This window comes from Ovis aries, chromosome 4 (assembly GCF_016772045.2).
Source record: "Ovis aries strain OAR_USU_Benz2616 breed Rambouillet chromosome 4, ARS-UI_Ramb_v3.0, whole genome shotgun sequence".
Taxonomy (NCBI): Eukaryota; Metazoa; Chordata; class Mammalia; order Artiodactyla; family Bovidae; genus Ovis; species Ovis aries.
In genome coordinates this window covers 112,370,986-112,386,281 of record NC_056057.1, presented here as the reverse complement: position 1 = coordinate 112,386,281, position 15,296 = coordinate 112,370,986, and the positions used below count along the sequence as shown (strand labels likewise).

The 15,296-nt window shown below is 44.0% G+C and overlaps 1 protein-coding gene across 1 annotated transcript in view; it reads right to left on the bottom strand.

The window, feature by feature from the left end:
* The window catches only part of CNTNAP2 (contactin associated protein 2), a 2,342,027-nt gene that overhangs the window by 495,282 nt on the left and 1,831,449 nt on the right, over positions 1 to 15,296 (bottom strand). The window contains exon 15 of the mRNA XM_042248972.2: positions 6,249 to 6,405. Coding sequence (XP_042104906.1) covers positions 6,249 to 6,405 — 157 coding nt within the window. The remainder of the gene's footprint in view (positions 1 to 6,248; positions 6,406 to 15,296) is intronic.

Below are 15,296 nucleotides of genomic sequence, written 5' to 3'. Positions count from 1 at the left end.
TTACCCAGTGGTGGGCACTTAGCTGAGACCAGGCGCGCTTAATTAGGATTCTGGCACTGTAGGTGGGAATATTTACTATTGCTGTGAATAGTAAATCATAAATGTTAAATTACATCCAATCTCCAAAATAACTGTGCAAAACTTCTCAAGGCATAGATAATCAGGCAATTATTGAGATGGTTATAGTTCTTGCAGCCCATTGTCTACTTTGCTGTGAGACAGAAGTAGGCTCAGAGCTACGATCTAATTTATCTCAGCTTCATTTTTGTGTGTTTTACTCTAGTAAATAAGAATAAATGCTTAATCTAAGCTTTAGAGTCCTTTAAAAAAGAACAGATAATATGTGGTCTACTGCTTAAGCTTTAAATTTAAAACTTACATATAACTAGTGAAAACATTAAATTCATACATCATTAAAAAAGATAAGAACAACATGAGTCGTCTTCCTAGATCATGATATTGTAGAAAAACACTGGCGTGGAAGTTTGGAAATCTGAGTGTTAGTCTTCTCTCCATTTCTTATTTCCAATGTAATTGGAAGTAAAATTTTCCTGGGCCCCAATTTATGCATCTGTGCTTTAAGAAATTTTTACTGATTCCATCAGCCCTACTCCTGGACATATACCCATACCAAACTCAAATGAAAAAAGATACACGCAGCCCGACGTCCACAGCAGCCCTGTTTACCATAGCTAAGACATGGCAGCCATCTGAATGCCCACAGACAGACGAATGGATAAAGAAGGCATAGTGCAGACTCACAATGGAATATCACTTATCCGTAAAGAAGAACGAAATGATGCCATTTGCAGCCGTATGGATAGGCCTGGAGATGATCATACGGAGCGAAGTAAGTCAGAAAAGAAAGACAAATATCATATAACATTTATACGTGGAACCTACATGTGAGACAAATCAACCTATCTATGAAACGAAGATCATGGCATCTGGTCCCATCACTTCATGGGAGATAGGTGGGGAAACAGTGGAAACAGTGTCAGACTATTTTTTGGGGCTCCAGAATCACTGCAGATGGTGACTGCAGCCATGAAATTAAAAGACGCTTATTCCTTGGAAGAAAAGTTATAACCAACCTAGATAGTATATTCAAAAGCAGAGACACTACTTTGCCGACTAAGGTCCATCTAGTCAAGGCTATGGTTTTTCCTGTGGTCATGTATGGATGTGAGAGTTGGACTGTGAAGAAGGCTGAGCACCGAGGAATTGATGCTTTTGAACTGTGGTGTTGGAGAAGACTCTTGAGAGTCCCTTGGACTGCAAGGAGATCCAACCAGTCCATTCTGAAGGAGATCAACCCTGGGATTTCTTTGGAAGGAATGATGCTGAAGCTGAAACTCCAGTACTTTGGCCACCTCATGAGAAGAGTTGACTCATTGGAAAAAGACTCTGATGCTGGGAGGGATTGGGGGCAGGAGGAGAAGGGGACGACCGAGGATGAGATGGCTGGATGGCATCACGGACTCGATGGACGTGAGTCTGAGTGAACTCTGGGAGTTGGTGATGGACAGGGAGGCCTGGTGTGCTGCGATTCATGGGGTCGCAAAGAGTCGGACACGACTGAGCGACTGAACTGGACTGAACTGATGAAACAAAAACAGACTACAGACCTGGAGAACAGACTTATGGGTGCAAGGGAAGGAGAGATGAAGGGGTGTGTGTGTGTGTGTGTGTGTGTGTGTGTGTGTGTGTGTGTGTGTATATATATATATATATACACACACACATACATATATAAATACACACACATATATATACAAATGGATATGTAGATATGTATAACTGAGTCACTTTGTGAAACTGAATCACTTTGCTGTCCAGAAGAAATGAACATGACATTATAAATCAACTATATTTCAATACAATTTTAAAAAAGACAGCTTTTAATGATTTCAGCTAGAGTTCCATTCATCATTTAGGTAATAAAAATAGCATTCCCTACTGCAGTTTTAAGTGTTCATTCATGACAGTACTTTGCCAGGAACTTGACATCAATTGGGAAGTACTATCTACATTTTGCAGATATGAAAACTTAGAGAAGCGAAACGCCCTGACTTAGATCTCACACAGAGGAAAGGGCAAAGGAGAACTTTGTACCCACTTTGGTCTCAGTCCAGTTTAATCAAACGATTTGTCTGGCTGAGGTAAGATTACTGGTAGAAGCAACTTTCTTAGATGGATACAGACCCTGAAAACATGAGATTCAGTAGAACCTTTTATTATTTTTTGTTGTTCAGTCACCAAGTCATGTCTGACTCTTTGTGACCCCATGGACTGCAGCACGCCAGGCTTCCCTGTCCTTCACTATCTCCCAGAGCTTGCTCAAACTCATTCTACTGAGTCAGTGATGCCATCCAACCATCTGATCCTCTGTCGTCCCCTTCTCCTGCCTTCAATCTTTCCCAGCATCAGGTCTTTTCCAGTGAGTCGGCTCTTCACATCAGGTGGCCAAAGTATTGGAGCTTCTATTTTTACATCACTACAGATGTTGTTTCACACGTGTGAATTTCACATGGGTGTGTGCACCAGACTGCTTTTCCTGAGTTTTCGGCTGTCCTCTGTGACCGTGGAGCTCACGTTCTGTGTAGCCTGGACAGTGAGCCAGCTGGAAGTGCTCCCTGGTTCTCCCCATTGTGGAGGGGGGGAGGAGGCTGCAGGAGTCTACTTCCTACCTGGGTTCTGGCTTCCTCCCTCTTCTAGCATGACCCCCAGACAATGCAGTAAACCCTTGGCTGTGTGCTCAGCCTTCCTGGTGCCCTAAGAATCTGATGGCTCCACTGACAAGCTGCTCTCATTCTTGCCCTGTGAGGCTGGAGAAGCCAGGAGTTCTGTGAAACCCTGTGCTCAGCACAGGAGCCTGGTTCATCATGTCTCTGAGAGCCGATGGGGTTAACGGACTAGGCTTTCTCTTGTCTTCATGCTCTCTGGTTTGTAAGTTCCTCTGGCAAAGCCTGCTCTGTGTCATTGCCTCAAAGTATTGTGGAATTCGTTTCGTGCCCTGCAGCATGGCAGGTCGAGAAAGCACAGGGACCTCTTTCCCTGGTACCATTTTCATTTCCTAAGATTCATTTGGAACTGGTAAGAACTGCAATGAGAATTACATAACTAAGAACTGCAATCAGCTACGTATCCACGCCATACAGTTCACAGAATATTAGAATATTTTCCCATTCCACATTCTATTTAACTCTCACAATAGTCTACCAGTCAAGATTCAGTTCTATTATACAGACCACAAACCTAAATGTAAGAATGGCTAAAAGCCTCCCCTCAAAGTGGCAGATCTGGACCTGGATATAAAGTTTTCTGCTTCCAGGAACTTTTAAATCTATTCATTCTGAAATACTGAAAGCATCCACAGCATTTCCAGGTGCTGGTGAATTCAAAGCCCAAGAAGCCATCACCAAAAGCTTTTGTTCTTGTACCGAATAGGAAAGACCATTCCAGTAGCTATTTATTGTAAACATATTGCTTTTACTTTTCAGTTTGCTCAAGATACAGTGCACCTACTATGAGACATTAGACCATCTTAATAGGAGCAAAAGGGTGAGGATATCTTAGGTACTACTCAGCCCGAAGGAAACAATACATCAGCCGTATGCAAGTCCCTGAGTAACTGAAAAATTACAATCTAATCAAGAGCTTGCAGAGGCACGTGTCTGAGTGAGGCTGAACAGGTCTGTCTAGAGTGTCTTCTCATGGATGATTTGAACTCAGGTATGTTCTTGGAAGTGCATTGCTCTGAAGCCTGAATGTCTTACCAGTGATCCCAGGAATGGTGCCTCTCTGGGTTTAGACACAGTGTTATGCTGGAGCTTCAAACTTAATATTTTCAAAGCTGAACGCATCATCTACCCGCTGAACTGTTATTCCCTTACCTGGTAAGGAATTTAACCATTTCCAGGTGCCCAGTGGGGAGCCTACCCAGACCCCTCTCTTTCTTCTCACATAGTCATAACTATCAAGTCCTGGAGGCGCCACTTCTCGAATATCTCACATATGTTCCACCGATTCCACTGTCTGGCCCTCAATGCCTTTCAGGAACGCTCATGACTTCCTTTCGCTGGATCTCTTCCCCCCTCTCCCACCCTTGCCATCAAGGTTACCTCCACAGGGCTCACTGCCAGTAAATCCCTCTCCTACCACCCACTGAAAAGAACGCAGCTCTGGTGTTTGCTGCCTAGCTGCTCAGCCTCGCTGAGCCTTCTCCTTTCTTCTCCACGTTACACCCCAGATCTTCGGCCCTGATGGCTCCTCAAACCGGCTGTCCTCACTCCTGCCTCTCCTCCAAGTCAGTCTTGCAAGGGAGAGCATGCCCTGCAAACTCTTAGCTCTCTTCCAAGCATCCCGGACTCACAAGGACTGTCCTGGCTCCTCTCCACTCTCCTCAGTTGGACTTCAGTTTCCTTGCACTGGCTTTGTCGGACCCTGCAATGTCTTCATCAGAGCGCTGGTTGTATTATGTTGTCTGTGTGTGTGTGTGTTTCCCCAACTAGTTTCAGAGTCCTTGAGGACAAAGAGCATGCTCTGTTAGTCACTGTGTCCCGAGCCCTTGGGATGACATCTGACAAAACCCAATTTCCCTTGGATTCCCCCGCTAGATCTCCCTTTTCCTTGTGAATATCTTAACTCCCCTCCATGGCAGGACAAAACCATTGAACAGTGTGGGCTGCTTGAACAATGAACCATCAGGGAACAGCGCTCTCCCTTCTGGTCTGGGAGGCTGCACCAAAGTCTGCTTCCCGAAGGCTCCGTGAGTCAAAGCTGGGCAGACAAACAAATCTGAGCGAACCCTCAGAACCTACTTACAAACACACGACTAGTAAGAAGTGACAAGAACATAGGTCGGAGAAGGGGTTCTTGTCACCGCCAGTCTCTGTTTTATTCCCGGAACCTAGAAGACTCCCTGGCACAAGAGCTCCAGTGATATAAATATGAGGGAAGGACTGACTGAACCGAGGCCTGGCTGAAAAGTCACCTTCGAAGGTGGGGTCTTTCTGATTTCATTCTCCTGACTTGTAGTCTTTCTATAGTGTGTCAATGTGTGTGCATGTGCTTGGAGACACAGCTTTCAGACAAAATCAAAGAGTGAATATATCATTATTTCCTCTTGACCAGAAACCACAGTTAAAGAGTAATGACAGCTATTTATACACATGCACGGAAATTCTAAGCCACTGAAATGTATAGCCTCTGTAATATCATTTACTTAAAAGGAAAAAATGGCTTTTGGAAAATAGGTAGGCATCCACCCTGACAAGCATACAACTTTACATGCAGAACTAGTTTTCAGTTGACTGGTAGGATGAACTTATCTTGTAAACTGTCCTCTATGTAGTTAGCATCTATTAAAACCGGGGCGACTGTAGGCAACTGTGATCAGTCACAGGAAGAAATTCGGGGGCTGTGCTCTCTGCTGCCACCCAGAGGCGGGGATGGAGCACAGCCGCCTCTTCCATGTCAGAAACAGAAGCTGTTGCAAGATGTGAGCTTTACGGGAAGAACCGGACTCAGGCTCACATTTTCCACTCAAAACTTCTGGGGCCTTTTCCCCCACAGAATGACAGCTGATTTATCTTTATCTATTACGGACACAGACACAGCCATTCGCTGTGAAGCAGGACAAAAGCCAGCAGAGGGATGAAAGAAACCCCAAATAGATCTTCTTTGAACTGATTTGTATCAGAGTTATAAACAGTTCAAGGCATGAAAGAAAACCAGACCGCAAGCACTGTTGCTGAAGACGCGAGCAGAGCACAATCTTCCCTTTCTTTTCCCACCTCTGTCTTTTTTTTTTTTTTTTTTTTTCTCATCCAGCTCCTCAAAGCAAACACTGTGGGAGGTGGGAGCACTCACCGTAGAGGCCGCTGTGCTCTCACACGCCTGCACACGGCTCCCTGCCCGCGGCCACCCCCTGTATTGTCACAAAGCACATTTTATAATGCAAATCACTGTCTACTACATGCCTCATTATTTTCCTCTCTGAATAAAATATGAATACATCAATTATGTGTTCTTCTATTTCTAAATGCATACCCTTGTAGCACTGACCTCTTTCGGCTTTTATAGTTTTCAGAACGTTCCTGACATTTGTCAGCTGGGTTAGTCCCGAACCTTTCTAACCCAGTCTCTTATTATTTCAGCACTTTTCACACTTTCTCTCCCATCTAATTAGTCTGGCCTCCAGGCAGGCTGGGAAGGGAGCTCGCACGCTGGGCCCCCGTACTCACCACTGCTTGTAATCCGCGTCACAGTTGCAGTAGTATTTGGGGTCCGTGCAGTTGCGCTCGATGCCGCAGGCACATTTCTGAATTCCAGGCCCAGAGCCTCCCCAGTAGTAGTGCTTCTCGTTGGCTTTGCCAACCCACCAGGTGTAAGGGCTTCCATCTACAAGAAAGGAGAAAAGCGCACTCAGATGGGACCTGCACCCAGTCACCGCCACGCCACAGTTATATCCCCCCAGTCCAGGGGCCGCACGGCTCGCTGAAACCCTGAACACCACTCAGCCCGCTTAGAAGTCAGGGCATTTCAATAAGAGGGAAATGTAATAAGAAACTTCAGAGGGAACGGTAAGCTCAAGCTTTCCCACCAGGATAAACACCTTTTCCTCTGAAAGATTTTACATTCAAGCTTCAGGAGTTAAGAAGCCAGTTCTGTAAAGTGGCTGCCCAGATGGGGCCCACCCACAACGTAGGAGGGTGTGTGTGCCCCACATCAGTTCTCTAACATACAGCTGGGTCCGCGGCCGCTTGCGCTCCTCTACGGAAGCGCAGTCATGGAATTACGGACTAGCAGAGCTAATGCGGACGTTCATCATGCCTTAGCATGATCTTATTTTATAAGTAAGCAACCCAGGTACAGAGAGCTTAAGTGAGTCTTTCAATTACACAGCACAGCAGCTCCCAGACTGGAAGTTTGACACTTTTCCTCATAAGACATTGAACAATGCTCGTTATACCATCCTATTTCGCTTTATTATTTGGCCTAATACTCACCCATTCATTCACTCGTCATACATCCTATTGCGTTTCCTTTATGTGTCAAACATCATAAGAAACTCAGCAGGAAAATGGAGGAAAAGATACAGACTGAGTGTGAGATTTAATTATGGAGAGTAGGTGAGGACAGGAAGTCAGGAAAGGAAGTTTCCTAGAAGAGGTAACCTACTGGAGCTATGTCTTGATGGTTAGGTTACCCAGGTGAATAAGGATGTAAGTAAGACAAGGACTGGTAGGCAAAGGAGAAAGAATGGTTAAGTTCTATACAGAGCACACATGTTCACTGATGGCGGAATAGGGCTGAAGAGATCAATCTGAGAGAGAAGGAGGTGTAGGTCGCATCAGACAGTGGGTGAGGTCCAGAGCACAACAAACTTTGTCCAAATAAGCTATTTTGCGTTGGTTTATTCCTGCTTTTCAGTGTTGATGTCCTCCTTTTTAAGAAAGCGGAACTTCATTCTGAAACTAATGGGAAACCATTGGATATTTTAAGCAGGGCGTGTTCGTGGTCATGCTTGTGTTTGTAAAGATCCGCAGTGAGATGAAAGGCAGATTTCGGGGGATGGAGTCACGGAGGCCAGATGTGATGCTTCTGTGTTAATACCAAAGAGAAATAATACGATCGCAGTGAAAATGGAGAGGAAGAGAACATGCAAAGCGATGAAGGAGGTACAACTGGCTTGGGACTATTGGGACTTGGGTGGGGAGACGGTGTGTGGGTTAATCCCAAATTTCCGGCTCAGGTGACTAAGAGGATGGTGATGTGCTTCACCATCCAGTAGATCACAGGGAAGACGATGAGAAATCTAGAGAATGAAGAAGAAAGGATGACACCCTCATACATGAAGTGGGCAACTGGCTCTCAGAGACTGGGTCTCAGGAGCATGCTCTGGGCTGAAAATCCCCTTTTAGGAGCCATCAGCCTAAATCACTGGCAGCAGGAGAGAAGTCACTGGAATCTTTTGGATTCCAGCAGCATTTAGAGAGCAGAAAAGAGGAGGAGCTGGCTATGGTGGAGAGCAAGAAAGAAGACAGTCCAAGAGGGTGGAGGAGAAACAAGCAAAGAGTTTCCAGAAGAGCGGTGTGGTCGGCATCATCAGATTTCATAGTGGAGTTCATTAAGATGAAGGTTTTAACTTTCCCTTTTAATTTGACAGCTAGACGGTGTTTGTTGAGAGGGGTTTCAGGGGAATGATGGGAAGAAGTGGCTAGGCAGCAGCAGGCAGAGAAGGGAAGGAAAGAGAAAGCTGCCCTTGCAGGAGGCTGGGGACTGAACAGAATCTGGTGGAGGCCGTGCGGCCAGTAAACTTGCACTCAGCAGTTAAAATCTCGATGTGTGCAGCTAAAATCCCATTCTAATCACTCACCGCCCTCTCAGCATGTCAGGAGCACACTTGTCTCAAGCACACATCTGTGCATGTGCTTGTGCTTAGAAATAAAACATTTCGTACTCTGTAAGCTATCATCTAAACCAGAGGTGCCCCAAATTTCTGGTGCCAGGAACTGGTTTCATGGAAAATGACCTTTCCACGGATCGGGGTTGGAGGGGGATGCTTTGGGGATGACAAAAGTGCATTACATTTCTTGCGTACTTTATTTCTGCTATGACTACATGTGTGTTAGTTGTTCAGTCGAGTCCGACTCTTTGCAATCCCATGGACTGTAGCCTGCCAGGCTCCTCTGTGCATGGGATTGTCCAGGCAAGGATACTAGAGTGGGTTGCCATTTCCCTCTCCAGGGGATCTTCCAGATCCAGGGGTCAAACCTGGGTCTCCTGCATTGTAGGTGGATGCTTTACTGTCTGAGCTACTAGGGAAGCCCATAGTACATAATGACAGAAATCTGACACTGGATCCCAGAGGCTGGGACCCCTGAACAGTCAACGGCACCTAAGCAAGTGACACAATAAAGGAAGAAAGAGCCATATTGGAACCATGTAAAAACTGCTGCTCCGTCTTCTCAGAGATGCCAATAGTTCTTCATGTTTGCTTTTTTAAATTTAGAGGTAGGTGATTTAAAGTTATAAAACTGTACTGAGAGTTCAGGCTTGTTGCAATGAATGGAGTAAAATCTCTGAACTTGGAAAAGAGTTATTCAGGTATTCTCTAACTCCATACAAATTTCCAGATTTTCCAGTTGCACTGATTTAATTTGGAAAAGTTAACTATTTTTCCCTTTGCCAGATCATTTTTGGTCCTTGATTTTAAGAAATACATTAGACTTGATCTGGCCAGTAGTGGACAGGGTGGTTTCAGCACCATGCTCTGAAGGGAGAAGAAGTCAGCTCTTCCATTCTGAAACCCTGCCTCCCATCCTGCTGGGTCCTGTCCCAGTGTCTAGGGGGCTGAGTTTTCTTTTTACAGCCAAGCTGTCTTACTTCCGTAAAAACATCTATTTCTGCTTTACTGACTATGCCAAAGCCTTTGACTGTGTGGATCACAATAAACTGTGGGAAATTCTGAAAGAGATGGGAATACCAGACCACCTGACCTACCTCTTGAGAAACCTGTATGCAGGTCAGGAAGTGACAGTTAGAACTAGACATGGAACAACAGACTGGTTCCAAAATATAAAAGGAGAACATCAAGGCTGTATATTGTCACCCTGCTTATTTAACTTCTATGCAGAGTACATCATGAGAAACACTGGGCTGGAGGAAGCACAAGCTGGAATCAAGATTGTCGGGAGAAATATCAATAACCTCAGATATGCAGATGACACCACCCTTATGGCAGAAAGTGAAGAGGAGCTAAAAGCCTCTTGATGAAAGTGAAAGAGGAGAGTGAAAAAGTTGGCTTAAAGCTCAAGATTCAGAAAACTAAGATCACGGCATCTGGTCCCATCACTTCATGGCAAATAGATGGGGAAACAGTGGAAACAGTGGCTGACTTTATTTTTCTGGGCTCCAAAATCACTGCAAATGATGATTGCAGCCAAGAAATTAAAAGATGCTTACTCCTTGGAAGGAAAGTTATGACCAACCTAGACAGCATATTCAAAAGCAGAGACATTACTTTGTCAACAAAGGTCCATCTAGTCAAGGCTTTCGTTTTTCCAGTGGTCATGTATGGATGTGAGAGTTGGACTATAAAGAAAGCTAAGAGCTGAAGAATTGATGCTTTTGAACTGTGGAGTTGGAGAAGACTCTTGAGAGTCCCTTGGATTGCAAGGAGACCCAACCAGTCCATTCTGAAGGAGATCAGTCCTGAGTGTTCATTGGAAGGACTGATGCTGAAGCTGAAACTCCAATGCTTTGGCCACCTCATGCGAAGAGTTGACTCATTGGAAAAGACCCTGATGCTGGGAGGGATTGGGGGCAGGAGGAGAAGGGGACGACAGAGGATGAGATGGCTGGGTGGCATCACTGACTTGATGGACATGAGTTTGAGTAAACTCCAGGAGTTGGTGATGGACAGGGAGGCCTGGCGTGCTGCGGTTCATGGGGTCACAAAGAGTCGGACACGACTGAAATGAGCGACTGAACTGAACTGAACTGAACTGTCTTGCTTTTCCCTTCTCTTTCCATCAGAGCAGAGGATCATACCCAATTCCTAATTTTTTTAATATTGGAACTTTGGCCGATAATAAACTACTCTTCTTTTCTTTTGATGCAGTCAAGAGTTTAAAAAAATAATGCTTCAAAATTGCATTTATGGAAACAATATAACCTGAGCCAGGTCACTGGGTTAGTAAGATGTGTTAGGTTTCTGGTGAGTCCATCCCTGGCCGTGTTATAGGAAGTGGACAAAGGTAGATGGTGCCATGCTGACATTGCAAAGGACCCTGGGGCCTTGCAGGCCTCAATCTGTCACTGAAAGTGCAGAACATGACCTAGACTGATTATCCCCTCTCGTCATCACACTGCACCTTTTCCAGCTTACCTAATGCTGAATTCTTTCTCTTAGAAGAAATTTCACCTGCTCTCAGTGCTTTTGGAAATTAGGGGATACTAACCTACATGGTGGAGGGGAAGAAACAATCAGAACACCTGAAGAACTGAAGTCAATGGGTTACCCGGCAGGAAACATCCTTGTCCTGCCTGTACATCAAATAGGCAGTGAAAGAATGTCTATCTCAGAACATCAGTTCAATTTCCAATCGTTCCTTCCAGGCACCAGTAGAAAAAACCTACCACAGTCATATTCTTGTCACAGAGAGTGATGATAAATTGCGTGAACCAGAGAAGCTGTGTGGCTCCGGATTCTTTATGAAATCAGGACAACGTCAGTCGAGGGAGCAACCATTATCATCAGCTAGCTCCTTTAGCATGGAACTTTGAGAAATGCTCTCTAGGGGAAGCAGAGAAAGACCTAGCTGGTTCCCACCACACCTACAGGGAGTATCAGGAAGCCCAGGAGAGGGAGTCACACTGTCAAGGTGTCTGGGCCCTGGGTGTCCTAGCAGGAGCCCCATGCTCTGCATGGGACCCAGGCTCTGAACCAACCTCACATGGCAGGCCTCAGGTCCTGCAGGGAGGGACTCTCGATAGACATCAGGATGCAAGCCAAGAACACGATCAGCAGTGATCATGCTTCTCGTGTTCTGTGCAAGGAGCACACGAGTGATCAGGGAGAGGAGTTCAATTTCCCAGCTCTTTCGCCCCACCCCCTACCTTTTACTCAAGTCACTTTTGTCTTACATAGCTAATGTTCCCAGTTAGGGTGGTGCAAAATCAATGTTATTCTGTTCTCCTTCCTAGGAAAATAAGTTAAGTGCAGTACAAAATGTTTTACTTAGCTGTTTTCACATATCCCCGGAACAGATGAATGCCAACAAGAACAACACATTCCAGAGAAAAATCAAGTTGTATCCTTTGTTATTAGCACTGGCTAATTTGGTTAAGTCAAATCATTATAATTTATTAATTTGGCATATATTTTATATTCAGTGAGAAGAGAATGGTTCAACTTGTGTTGAGCAAAGAACTGCCTTATTTCAGTGCTAGGCTAACGAAATGCTACTTTTTGCTTTACAGATCATTATTTACCTGTTAATTGGCTTTGGGGGAAAGAAGTTAAAGGCGATAAAAAAGGAAAGACTTTTTAAAAGACAAGAGTAAGAAGTGGTGAGAAAAGAAACAATTTAATTACCCGGTGCTAAGAGTTCAAGAATTTCTCTGACCTTGCTATATGAAGATTTTTGCTAACTACATTGAGTAGGAGTAATCCTTGCAACAAGATTATGTACTGATAAACCATATTTGAGGTTAACTAGAAGCTAAATTATGAAAGTGAGAGATATTGTATTAAGACAGCAAGATATGGAGTGAATTAAATGTGATCAGGGCACTTTGTACTCACTGAAGACCAAATTTTATTATGTTGAGGATTCATTACGGGTTGGATGACTGAAGAAGAGAGAAAGAGAAGAGGCAACTTGTTTTCCTCAAATTTAAAGCCAATAGATCTCTGTTATTTTCTCCAATAACAAGTTGTTTCAGAAACACAAGGGCAAATGCATGGGGACCGCTTGATACAACTGTGGCGCGTACCTGTGACTTTCAGCGCATTCTTTAGAACCCCGGAGTCACGCAGAATAACCTGATAATCTACTCACAGAAACAGTATACATAGCTACGATAAGACCCAGCACCGTCACTGGACATTTAATTAGCTCCATTCCATCCATTCCCACAGAATGTTAAAAACAATACCAGAAAGGTTTATTTTTCCAAAATGAAAACTTAAAAGCCTATTTGGAGCTTGATGAAACCTAGCCTTATTTTATCTCCTACTATCTGCTTATCTACAAAGTACATTAAAGAATCACAGGGGGCTGTTTAGCAGAGGAAACAGAGCTCTGCTTAGCATCCCCTGCTGGCAGCTCCTTTACTGTGCGCCCTGGGCTCAAACTACCTGGATTATTTTGGCTGTTTGAATACCCTTATGGTGCAAGATCTCATTCTAAAGAGACTCATACTCTGAAAAACCTCCCAATACACTTCCATTCTTACCGCAGCACAACCCAGTCATTTTTTCCTATACTTGATCAACAAATTTCAACTGAACACTCGAATCAGACTACGATAATCCATGGTGACAATATGCTTATTAAGTAATCATAGTAATCCAAGACTATGTCCCAACCACTGGTGCTGAATAAGCTGAAGTTGAACGGTTCTATGATGACCTACAAGACCTTCTACAATTAATACAAAAAGAAAAAAAAAAAGTCCTTTTCATCATAGGGTATTGGAATGCAAAAGTAGCAAGTTAAGAGATAACCTGGAATGACAGGCAGGTTTGGCCTTGGAGTACAAAAATGAAGCAGGGCAAAGGCTAACAGAGTTTTGCCAAGACAATGCACTGGTCATAGCAAACACCCTCTTCCAACAACACAAGAGAAGACTCTACACATGGACATCACCAGTTGGTCAATACAGAAATCAGATTGATTATATTCTTTGCAGCCAAAATAGAGAAGATGTATATAGTCAGCAAAAAACAAGACTGGGCGCTGACTCTGGCTCAGATCATGAACTCCTTATTGCCAAATTCAGACTTATCTTGAAGAACATAGGGAAAACCACTAGGCCATTTAGGTATGATCTAAATCAAATCCCTTATACAGTGAAAGTGATAAATAGAGTCAAGGGATTAGATCTGATAGAGTGCCTGAAGAACTATTGATGGAGATTCATAACACTGTATAGGAAGGAGGCAGGGATCAAGACCATCCCCAAGAAAAAGAAATGCAAAAAGGCAAAATGGTTGTCTGAGAAAGCCTTACAAATAGCTGAGAGAAGAGGAGAAGCAAAAGGCAAAGGAGAAAGGGAAAGAGGTACCCATCTGAATGCAGAGTTCCAAAGAATAGCTAGGAGAGATAAGAAAGCCTTCTCAAGTAGAATGAAATCGCTCAGTCATGTCCGACTCTTTGAGACCCCGTGGACTGTAGACTACCAGGCTCCTCCGTCCATGGGATTCTCCAGGCAAGAATACTGGAGTGGGTTGCCATTTCCTTCTCCAGGGGGTCTTCCTGATTCAGGGATCAAACCCGGGTCTCCCACATTGCAGGCAGATGCTTTAACCTCTCAGCCACCAGGGAAGCCCATTTTCTCAAGTAAAGACAACCTTAATTGGTATAATTCTAGACTGTAGGTGCAAAACATTTTGGTATTTGTGAGAACCTTCCTCCCAATGCAAATGACCTAGAGAAGAAGGAAGATAAAAGAGTCCTTACCCTAAGCTCCAGATTAGGCTTGGAGCAGAGAGGAAATTTGGAGGTGTTATAGCTGCTACTACAGAGCTCTCCAAATAATCTGATAGTTGTAACTTGAAAGATCGAGCAGGCCAGAATCCCTTTCTCCTTCAGTAAGAGGTGTGCACAGCCCAAGGGTTGCAGAGCCCTAAAGATGATGCTGACAGCTGTCCTTGACCCCAGCACTGGAAGGAGGAACAGGCCACTAGTTCTGAGTTCTGGGGCTTAAATGGAGGAAGCCTCTCTTCTTCACCATGTGAAATTGGTCCTTACTGCAATCACTTCCAGGCACTGGATCAAGGCAGCCCGTCTCAGGATCCTCAGATAAAGAGAGGGCTTGGAGGGGATGTCATGGAATGACTGCTTCTGAGATTTTTCCCTCTAGTGAGAAATTGGTATAGGGAAGGGTTTTCAACTGAGCTAAAATAAGATTCATCTCAGGCTCTTGTGAACCATACAGATTTCCTGGCTTACAGAATGAGAATCTCAGTGGAAAATCCTGAGACCCTGTCACTAATGTCCTGGTGATCCTTATCTTTATCCACACATTGACCTGGGGAAATGACAGAGAGGCTTCAGGTCACAGAATAATTGTCCCCTTGGCGCACCAGTCCAGGACCTGTTTTCTAGCTTCAATCTGATGAAGTCATAATAGTACTGATCACAGCAACACCTCCATTTAAAATTTACAATTATTTTTTCTCTGAATAATTCAGTCACTATAATCCCCCCTTTTACCTTTTTTTTTTTTTGCAATTTCATAACCACAATCCTGAGTCTGAATGCCTTTATTTTACTATTTAGAGTAAGAGCTTTAAAAATAAAATAAAAAATCATGCATCTTGGCATTTTCATAGGCACAAGAGCCTATCAATTAGTCACCTATAACTTTGGTGAAATCACTTTGCTAAACCAGATAACAATGTTATTTTTTGATTCTCAACCATCTAGTTCTAAGTTGTTCTGTGTTAAGAAAAAGACAAAACAAAGAATGAATCCAGAAATGTCCTGTGGAGTTCATACTGCAGACAGTGATGTGAAGTTGGGAAACTTATAATTTTGAAGTTATAATATAAACATTCA